Source organism: Fundulus heteroclitus, chromosome 19, assembly GCF_011125445.2.
Source record: "Fundulus heteroclitus isolate FHET01 chromosome 19, MU-UCD_Fhet_4.1, whole genome shotgun sequence".
NCBI classification, from domain to species: Eukaryota; Metazoa; Chordata; class Actinopteri; order Cyprinodontiformes; family Fundulidae; genus Fundulus; species Fundulus heteroclitus.
In genome coordinates this window covers 31,686,530-31,697,191 of record NC_046379.1, presented here as the reverse complement: position 1 = coordinate 31,697,191, position 10,662 = coordinate 31,686,530, and the positions used below count along the sequence as shown (strand labels likewise).

At 40.1% G+C, this 10,662-nt stretch overlaps 1 protein-coding gene across 1 annotated transcript in view; it reads right to left on the bottom strand.

The window, feature by feature from the left end:
* Window positions 1-685: 685 nt before the first annotated feature.
* The window catches only part of scfd1 (sec1 family domain containing 1), a 45,062-nt gene continuing 35,085 nt past the window's right edge, over window positions 686-10,662 (bottom strand). Inside the window, exons 15-25 of the mRNA XM_036150712.1 lie at window positions 10,037-10,133; window positions 9,632-9,702; window positions 7,676-7,755; window positions 6,902-6,964; window positions 6,031-6,106; window positions 4,148-4,201; window positions 3,402-3,454; window positions 3,276-3,309; window positions 1,582-1,647; window positions 810-878; window positions 686-721 (exon numbers count right to left, since the gene is read on the bottom strand). Coding sequence (XP_036006605.1) covers window positions 698-721; window positions 810-878; window positions 1,582-1,647; window positions 3,276-3,309; window positions 3,402-3,454; window positions 4,148-4,201; window positions 6,031-6,106; window positions 6,902-6,964; window positions 7,676-7,755; window positions 9,632-9,702; window positions 10,037-10,133 — 687 coding nt within the window. The 3' untranslated portion in view covers window positions 686-697. The remainder of the gene's footprint in view (window positions 722-809; window positions 879-1,581; window positions 1,648-3,275; window positions 3,310-3,401; window positions 3,455-4,147; window positions 4,202-6,030; window positions 6,107-6,901; window positions 6,965-7,675; window positions 7,756-9,631; window positions 9,703-10,036; window positions 10,134-10,662) is intronic.

The following is a 10,662-nucleotide window of genomic DNA, read 5'->3' as shown; positions in this document are numbered from 1 at the left end:
GTGACCTGGGTAGCTTCTAACAGTTATGTGATTTCTGTTTGGTTCCTGTCACTAGAAACAACGGAGTTTGGACTGCTTGAATTAAATCTGTTTTAACTGTTTTACAAAAGGTTGGGGAGATGGTGTCTATCCAGTGAGAAAGGGTTAACACATTTCCATGAGGCGTCTTTTGCTCTGCTGAGATAATGACGATGAAAACTGAGTTGATTCCAATATCTTTATGCAGGTCAAAGCCATACATTTTTTTTTAAATGTTTCTCCTTAAACCAGGGAGTGTTGCTTTAACATGTTTTGAGCTATTGTCCTGCTGGTAAGTGACCCTCCATCTCAGGGAAAGCATCGTCTCTCAGCTTTTACACCCATAAGCTGGCCACAGGAACTTAATCATGTACACACACAGCAATCACAGTAAAAGCAACGGACACCAAAAGAATGCTGGCTCCTGTTCGCTGCTGCTGAGAGAAACAGAATCCTGACCAGCTGGTGACTTTAGTGGTAAATCAGTGTTAAAGTTTGGTCTGCTCCACCAAATAAATGACTTGGACGCAGCAGTGACTTTAGACAGTTTAGATTTATTAGGCGTCAGAGGATGAAACAGAATTTACAAGACAGAAATGTTTAGTCCATTTACAGAAGAGATTGATATAAAACAGGTTAGCTAGGAAACAGAAGGAGTTGGATTTTATTGGTGCACAGGTCACTTTTGTCCGAGTTGAGCGAGCTGAGGAGAACAAAGAGAGACGGTGAGCGGGGGGCGACTTTCACGCTACTGACAGTAGGCATCCAACAGGAGAGCTGTGTGTTCTGACCTGTTTCATGAACTGGGCTGCGTTGAAGAGCTCGCTGCAGCCGTAAACCACCTTCCTCCCAGGTTTCGACTGAAATGAAATAAAAAATAAAAAAAAGACACCACAAATGATTTTTAGCCAGTTGGGAGCACAAACACATGGAAAGAGGAAGCTGGCCTAAAGCGCTTCCTGTTTTAATCCAGCTACACGGCGCTCAGACCTCACACAGCTGACCATGTTTAGTGCTGCTGGTAAAATGCTGCAGCAGAAAGGAACCAGCCTGGTCAGCAGCCAAGTCTTTACTCATCTTGGGAAGAATGTGCTAGACCAAGGTTCCCAGCTCTCTGGGAATTCTGGCCCAACCCAACCCGTGTTTTATTTAGACAATTATATCCTTATAAACATAGAGGACTTATGACCCTCTGTTATTACGGAGTATTGGCTCTGATTATTTCCGTCTGATATTAAAATTTGTTTGATGTGAAACACAAAAACTAAGTATGCGAAAAAGGACAACAGGAATCTTACCACCCTGTATCACCAATATAGATTGTGTATAAAGATCTTAAAGATATTTTAAGGAAACAGGAAGTAGATCAGAACCAGTCATTTAGAGCTCCTCCTCTAAACATCTGTGGCTGTCAAACTCAGACATTTCTGCATGTTTTAGATACTTTTTGGATGTGGATAGAGATGTAGCGCACAGCAAGAGTAAAACTATGAAAGCGCTACAGCGAGCTCATACAGAAGTAGGGCTTCTCCGATACAAAGCAGAATGACAGCATTGCAGTACCTTAGCATAGTCCACCAGGTTCTGGTACTCAATGTAGTTTCCTCCTCCAACCACGAAGACGATGGCCTGTAAGACACAAGCTCTCATTTGTGGGACAGAGAACAGCAACACACACATCTAACATGCAAACCTTTCCAGATAGGAGCAGGTTCACCATCAAAAGATTTCTTAGTAAGTCAGTATGGTGAGGTGAAGATTCCAGCAACCGTTGAAGTTCTGGGAAACAACTGTATTAGCTGACCAACACGTTTCAGCTCGTGGCCTTCAACAGAGTCATTACAAACCAACAAACAGCTTATGTTTTAAACTAAAACAAAAACTAGAATACAGAAATAATCTAATGAACCAATCACACATTCACACAAACAAGGTGACCAATCAGCATTCAGGGGGGTGGTGTTGAAGACTTGGTGAACTGAGGCTTATGAGTCAGAGTCTATCAATCAATCAATTAATTTAAGTTTATCTATTTAGCACTTTCCAAGAATCTAGATGGAGCAAGGGAACAAGTTGGAACAGAAGACAAAAAGAGATAATAAAATACTTAGCACCAAGATTAAAGCATTCTCGGATAATGAGATTTCACCTCCCCAGTTTCACCTATTTTGAGCTCCTTTCAGAATGAGCTGTTTTTAAGGTTTATGCAAATTAGCTGTCATTGGCCACGCCCCCTAACTCAATGTTTCCACTAGTACTTTATACACATGAAAACATCCGCAAACAGATGCACAGTGGTACAACAGTACATTGACCCCGAGTCAGACCCAGAAGCTGAAGAAGTGGAGCCTCCTGCACAGCTGTAGCAAGCAGATTCTGAATGGTAAGTTTCTAAATGGACACAGGGCTATCAGTAGCCTAGCGTTAGCGTTAGTTTGAAATGACAAATCATTTTCATGCCCAGCAGCCGCTGTACAGAGCATACAGCTGTAAAACCAGCTGATGACCAGCTCTGTTTGGGTTGCTAGGTGACAAGCTGGGCTTGTCTGGGGTTGCTAGGTGATGGGTTGGACTTGGCTGGGGGTGCTAGGGAGGGCCAGCACCCGCTGACTGCGGTGTAATAATCGAGATGTTTTTGAAACAACGTTTTGTTGGTTTCTCGAAAACGTGTTTACTTATTGCCAAAACATGTCTGGATGGTTCTTGGATTGTTTTCTAGAAGCAGCAGAAAACGAACCTGACAACAGCCAGCTGCATGTATCGCTCCGCCTAGCTCCAGGCGGAGCGATACATGAAGCTGGCTGTTGTCAGGTTAGCAGAAAACATGCAGAAAATACATTTTGCATTAAGGGTCCCCTCGGTTAAAACATTTCAGAAGATACAAAAGTACAAAGAAATTTTTAGTAAAATAAAAAGTAATAGGAAATCAGTATCAAGCTATTGACAGAGAGGACAATATAAAACAATAAGTCTCTGGTATGTTTTATAGGAAATATGATCTTTTGTCCCACTTAATAAACTTTGGTCAATTTCTCTCCCCCCTTTTCCTTAAATATTGATCAAAAGCGGTCCTTGGTTTGGACAGAGTGTAGAATCTGCCTGCTATGTAACGCTGACAGCCCTGCATTACAGTAAAACTTTAGCTTTCTGACTGCAAACATCGCTTAAATTCATCTTGTACTTCCTTTTGTTATTGTCCTGGAAATGACTTGAACTGGATCTGGTAAATTAAGCATGGGTCCAGAAACAAAACATACCTCCTGAAACGGATTTTTGTTCCTGGGAATGGAGCTGAAAAAGAAGTGAACGAGAAGATGAGACGATCTTTATAGCAGACCGTTCATGTGGTTATCTGTTAGGTCAGCCATTGCTTTGTGTCCTACCTCTCACTTCCTCGCAGCATTTTTGGGTCAAAGTAACGATAATCATCAGTTTCCTAAAAAAGGTAAAAAACAGAGAGATAACATTCTTAAAAAAGCTGTAGATACAGAAAACTCACATTTTGAACCTAATGTGTAAAGATAACTCTAGAGTTGATTCGGTACTTGGGTTCTTTTTCCACAGAAATGCAAATCTAAATATCCTGGAGTCCGTTGGATTGTTCAACCCAGTATCCTCTTTTTCCCCTCCCAGTATACTGGTATAAAATCTTTTCGGTTTTGGAGTTTCAGATTATTGGGATTAAACAGGAACATTGGGAAGAACATGACAGAAGCAAGGAAGGCACACTCAGACACAACAATACAGTTGTGTGTCTTTGGTCAGAAAAATGTAAAAGTTGAGCAACATTTTCCTACATATGGAAGATGAGCCTGCGCTGATCTGAGGCATTCATCAGTCCGGTCACTTTAAATCACAAGCAGAGCATGAGATCAACGTAGACTGTACAACCACTGCAGTACAATGCATGCTGTAGAAATAAATGTGACTCAGAGTTCAACTGTGCTAGCCTCACTTCTGGCTGGAAATATTTTTAGAGTTATTCTGTTACATTAGTAGCAAGTAAAAGTAGTAGTTGGGCTAACTAATTGCTGCAATATATGAATGGGATGATATTACTGCCACTGTTAGCTAATTCTCTAAACCATAGACAATCACTGGACTGTGGTTAAGAAAAAAAAAAACTCACAGGATGGGACTTCATTTCCATCAGGTTGTCCAGAATTCGGGTAACTGGAAGGTTCTGAAAATAACACAGTTGTTCTTAGTTTTATTCAGGTGTGCAGAAGGAAATGTTACAGTTTCAGTGCCAAACTAAAATCTCATTATTTTTTAAGTTCATTTATTTTATATCAATGCTGCTTATCATAAAAACCTTCAACAAAGCAGCTCTATTATTCTTTTTTCCATCTAATTTCCAGATTAAAGCATTTATCTGATTTTATTCTGCTACTTTTGAATAATGGCAGGAGACCTTTGACCATTTGCAAATGGAATTGATGCAATGCAGGTTATTGATAAGGCATCAATTCACAACAAATGTCACCCAGAGTCACAGTACCACACAATTAAGCCTAATTCATACACAGGTAGTTCACAAAATGCAGTTCAAAGCCTTCAGCTGATCCAAAATGCTGCAGCAAGAGTTCTGATGAAAATCAACAAGAGGGATCATATGTCTCCAATTTTAGCTTCCCTTCATTGGCTTCCTGTTAAATCAAGAATAGAATTTAAAATTCTTCTTCTAACGTATAAAGCCCTTCATAATCAAACTCCATCATATATCAGAGCTCTGATTACCCCGTATGTTCCTAACAGAGCACTTTGCTCTCAGACTGCAGGTCTGCTGGTGGTTCCTAGAGCCTCTAAAAGTAGAATGGGAGGCAGATCCTTTAGCTACTTAGGCTACTGGAGGACATCAGGGCCTATTTTTCTCACTCTACTGAATTCTCCTACTGTTCTCCAGTTTGCATTGCTTGTTGTTATTTCATCTTTTACCTTTTGGTTCTCTGTCATTTTTTGTCTTCATAGTAGGTACACCTGGTCTGGCGTTCTGTTAACTGTGACATCATCCAGAGAAGACAGATCACCCACTATTACCATCTAATGTAGAACAGATTCCTGGATCAATGTGTGCTTCTGTGCTTGTTTGTCTCTCTTTCGGTGTCTCTGCTCTAATGGTCGGTTGAGGCAGATGGCCGTCCACACTGAGCCTAGTTCTGCTGGAGTTTTTCTTTCCACTGTCACTTCATGCATGCTCAGTATGAGGGATTGCTGCAAAGCCATGGACAATGCAGACAACTGTACCTGTGGCTCTATGCTCTAACTAGCAGTAACAGGGTTGTGTTCTGTCACTTTTTTTTAGTTAGTGGTGTTTATGTAAAGATATTGCTTGACGACGTGATGTGTGAACAGTCCGACGCGAAGCGGAGGACGAGCGCTACTGCAAAGTCCATTAATTTCTGATAATAAACACCTCAAAGGGCATTATCCCGCTTATACCATGGCCACTTACAAATAAATAAATATTAAATCAATTATAACCCTTTAATTGTTTTCTTTTTTAAACAGCGTCAACTGTCTTGTCGTTGCCAGCAAGCGTTTGACCCAGTGCAATCATTTAGAACAATCAGGCTATTTTGACCCGAACTTTTTTAGGTGTCCTATAACACCATTTAACGGGCACCCTGCAGCCAATCAGAAACAAGTATTCACCCAGACCATGGTATAAATAAATTTAATAAAAGCTCCCAAACACGGAAAAGGAACAATCTTCCCTACCAGTAAAGAATAAATGATCTAAACAGAAATAATGGTGTCAAACAGGATACTATAATTGCCTTGATTCATTCACTGTGGGGAGACTGTAGTTCAGTGGGTGGAGTTGTTGGGTTTGATTCTGCCGTGTGTGTAGGCTTCTAAAGCTACAGGCTAAACACTTTACTTAGAGTACTGATCTGAAACGGTTACTTCCATTTATCTGAACAAAACTGTTTATCTTTGTAGGGATACATTGACGTTTTTGGCCAGTCTTTTAAGTAATTAAAAGGCACCAGAAAACATTTTACTCACATGCTGTTTGAGCACTAGGTTCTTCACACCCTCCATGACAAACTGAGAGCCAGTGTTCATGACTCTGGAGAAGAGTCTGCAAAAGAACAGAGGAGAGCCCAATGAACGAGGACACAGCAAGAGGAGGGACAGGGTTATGCTGGGAGTCTAACTAAAACACTTAATCTCACTTAAAAATGACATAAGCCTACATTTTGTTGTATATGTCTTTTGTAAGATAAAAACAAAAACATGGTAAGTAGAAAAAGATGGAGTAAAACCATATTTTATTGGGATTCTGATTTAAAGATCAAAGTTTTAAGTGGGATTAACATGAGAAAATCTTTTTTACAATGAATGAAATGCAACAATGGGCAGTGTGATACAAAACTGGGACTCATCGTATAGGGTGCTCTTAAATTAAGACTTATTTTCTGTCCTGTTATCACATGTTGTATTTGTTTGAAGAAACCCCCTAAAACATCATAAATGTCAGACCTTCCAGAGGAGACTGATCAATGTGATCATGACAAGTATTGAAGAAGATTAATGGGTGATGGGCGCTAATGGGTGGTTTTTCTTCCCACTGTCGCTCCATGCTTGCTCAGTATAAGGGATTGCTGCAAAGCCATGGACAATGCAGACGACTCTCCCTGTAGCTCTACGCTTCTCCAGGAGTGAATGCTGCTTGTCGGGACTTTGAAGCAATCAACTGGTTCCCTTATATAGGACATTTTTGACCAATCTGTATAATCTGACCCAATCTGTATAATATGATTGAATTTGACTTTGTAAAGTGCCTCGGGATGACATGTTTCATGATTTGGCGCTATATAAATAAAATTGAATTGAATTGAATAACTATGATTTTTCTCTGCTGTTAGTGACTCACCCCATTGGTTTGACTCCACTGTTGCCGTAGTTAGCAGGGGTAGAAGCCATTTTGGTAAATGCCCTGAGGAGAAAACAAAGAAACACAAAGTGAGTGACCGGACCCAACCAACTGTACTGTCATCTCAGGTTTAATATAGGACCAGAGGAGGAAAATAGCTGCAAATAGCTTTTTACTGTGAAATTCTGTTTCCACATTAGATAGATGCTGACTGCAGAACCCCATAACAACCACAGAGAAAGACCTTCCAGGTCTGGGAGTTTTTGTAGCTTGTTCCCAAATAATATTCTGCACAGACTTTATTCTAGTCTGGTTTCAGAGGAATATGAAGGTGTTGCGCTGCAGTAGGAGAGACCTACCATATGAAGTGATCCTAAGGGGTTCTGAACTTCAGTTAATGTGCAGTACCTAATGTCCAGGCCAGAAAGAACTTTGTTCTTGCAGCCTTGGCTAAAACAACACATTTCTCTGTTCTTGTGGAATATGTACTGGCCTTCAGAAACCATCTTTAGATCAGTATTTATACCATAATGGCCACAAATCTCCAAGCTGTTTGTATACAGTTTTAATGCAATTCAGGGAGAAATGCACTTTTGTGCATTTTGTTAAAGTAATGGACTGAAGTTACATTTTAAGTCCCATCAGAAACAGATTAAAACATTTAAATTTAAAGACAATTTTAAAAAGTTTAAGTATAGAATGGGCACCCTCATCATAAAGCTAGTTTTGTCTACGACAGCAACAAGCTAAATAAATTAAAAAGGAAGGACTTACTTCCACTGTTTAATGTAGTTTAGGGGTGAAAGGTCACAGCCTGCGTCCAACAAAGCCTTCCTATACTGCTCCAAATCAGACTGGAAACACACACACACACACACACACACACACACACACACACCAAAGTTACTAACTAACATACATTGAAATAGTCTAGGATTTTTCACAGCTTCAGTGCCTTGCAAAAGTATTCACACCCCTCAAACCTTTCACCTTACAATCACATACTTTAAAGTATTATATGCAATAAACAAACACAAAGTGGTTTATGATTATAAAATAAAAGGAAAGTGACTTCTTTCTTTAAGTTGAGGTCTAAAAATGTCATGTATGGATAATGGGTGTGAATAATTGTTTGAGGGATTGTGACTTTTTTTTGCTGTCCATGCCATTCCTGCAGTGAAGACCTCAGGAGGTGCACTTTTCCTCTCCTGAAAAGAAAAGATCCAGTAGAAAAGACCCAGTAGATTCACCAGATGTTTCATTTAACACAAGGGTTGCTATTTTAGTTCCATTAAATCTGACCATTTAGTTTAGGAAAGACTTTAGTACACAAAATCCAAACAACTGCTTAGTTTACATGATCACACTGCTGTTGTGAAACTTATTGGTCAGTGTGCTGACATGAAGTGTGCTGCACACATTCTGGGGGATCCCAAGGCATAGTCCCTTCAGTGTTTTCTGGATCAGCCCCAGGGTCTCCTGTCAGTGCGACATGCATGGAATATCTCCAACAGCCAAACTCCCATCCCTCCCTCAGTAGTTGCACAAGCCTAAAGATCGAGTCCAACATTCCACAACAAAATAAAAGTCACATTTACCCCTGAATCCGGGATTTGACAGTCAGTCAGAGTCTCCTTTCCAGCAGAGGCGTAAGCTGCCCCAGAGAGGCTGAGCAGTGTGATTCCTCAATAGCTGGAACGCACTCTCTAGTTTTATTTCCTAAAAATAAGAACCATCACTGTGGTCTCCCTGCCCACAGGTGTTGTCACGGTCGTCCATGCAACACTGAAATGTCAAATCAACCAGGATGTCCAGATTCTTCAGCATCTGAGGCTAAATGTCTGCCACCCCTGGGGCCCATGTGCCTGGAGGTTTTAGTTAACTTCTTAATGAAGGATATGATGATGACCTTAATTAGAATCTGACCGTAGGGCTGGACGATATAGAAAAAAAGCATATTGATAAAATAGAAATCATATTGATCGATGTCGATAATTATCAACAGATTCAAAACATATATTTTAAGTGCAGCTCTGGCCGTTTTATGCTGTTGCTTAGTGACCTATTTTTAGACAGAGAACAAACACAGAATTCAAACTCAACCCTTTATTCAACCAACTTTTTACCAAAACTGCAAGTTTTATCAGAAAGAAAAAAGAACGTGTGCTCTCTGAACTCTTTTAAGGGGGCGGGGCTTCCTGGGTCTGCGTTTGTGATTGGTTGGGAGGATTTAATGACTGTACTATTAGCCTACATGACTCAAATGCAAAAGGAAGGAAAACTGTCATTCTATTGAAATTTTTATTGACCCTGTTTCTCTATCATCGATATACGTCTATCGATCAATATATATCGTTATTGAATTATTGTCCAGCCCTATCTGACCGTCTCTCATCCATTTTGGCTTCATCCTTGTTCAATAAATGATGAAAGTGTGTTTTTGTACACCTGAGGTTTGAATGAATTCATTTTAGAACCTGGTGAAGACCAGGTTATTTATCTTAAAAACCTTGAAACTGACAGTTGGGTGTAGAAACACATAAATCTGATAAAAGCAACGGTTGATGTCACGGTTTATCATAGATTTTGATTTCTCCTATTTTAGCAAAACCTCTTCAGTGTTACTACAGTTATCTTACTGTAGACTCTTATTCTCCAGTGTTACTGCTATGTGTGTCACTCTGTGACATTGCTGCTGGTTGCAGTGTGCAGCGTAGCTGAGTGTGTTACCTCTGAAGGAACCTGCTGAGCAGTGATGTAGAAGATGAGGAAGAGTCTCATTTTATCTTCTGGAGTCCCAGCTGTACAACAGAAACATTCACACGCATCATATTCAGATGAACTATGTTTCTGTGGAAGTCTAAATGCAAACACTATCCGGATGAACGCTTGGTATACATCATTTTAAGATGAATGCAGGGTTTCTTTTTATGGTCAAAATACGTGACTAGGCCCCTTTAACACAAGTAAATAAGATCTATACTAATATTGAGTTATTGTTCAACATCGACATGTTTAACTCAGTGACAGTGTTAACCACCTCCCTAATGTACAACATGTAACACATTTCCTGAAATAAAACACTCCATGTGTGTGTGTGTGTGTGTGTGTGTGTGTGTGTGTGTGTGTGTGTACCATCTGGGTCACTGATGATGTCCAGCAGTGATTTGTCTATAGTTGATTTGCTCATCAGCTTCTCTTCATACTCAAAATAAACATCCAGTTTACGACTCTGCAGATAAAAACAGCCTCTAGTTAGGATGAATGAACGGAGCTCCTGCCTCCTGCACATTGAAATAACAGCAACAGTAATAACACATTGAACCACTGATTAGTAACATTTTGTAGATCTACCAAACGGAAAAAACAATCCCATTTCCAAAGGTCGATTGTCATGTGCACCAGTGGCATCGGAAGCATTTGAAATGTGGAGGGGACACATTGGCTAGGGAGGAGTGACTGAAGGGTGCGGCTTTTCTCTCTGTCCCGTGCAGCTCACAGTGATTTTACTGGTCTGTTCTCATTTTAACTGCAATTTGTAGAGAATTTTATTTCAAAAACATATTTTCTTTTGAAAAATATAAACTTCTTCCACCACCTCCTTTTCGACACAGGTCTGAAGTTAAATCATCTCTGCAGTTACTTCAACCCAACCACTAGCATAGTAGTACAAACCCCCGGTCCCAGGGGAGGAATTTAACTATTTTTTTGTATCTCCTTCAATTACTGTAAGTAATCCACAGAAATGTCAGAATCTTAAC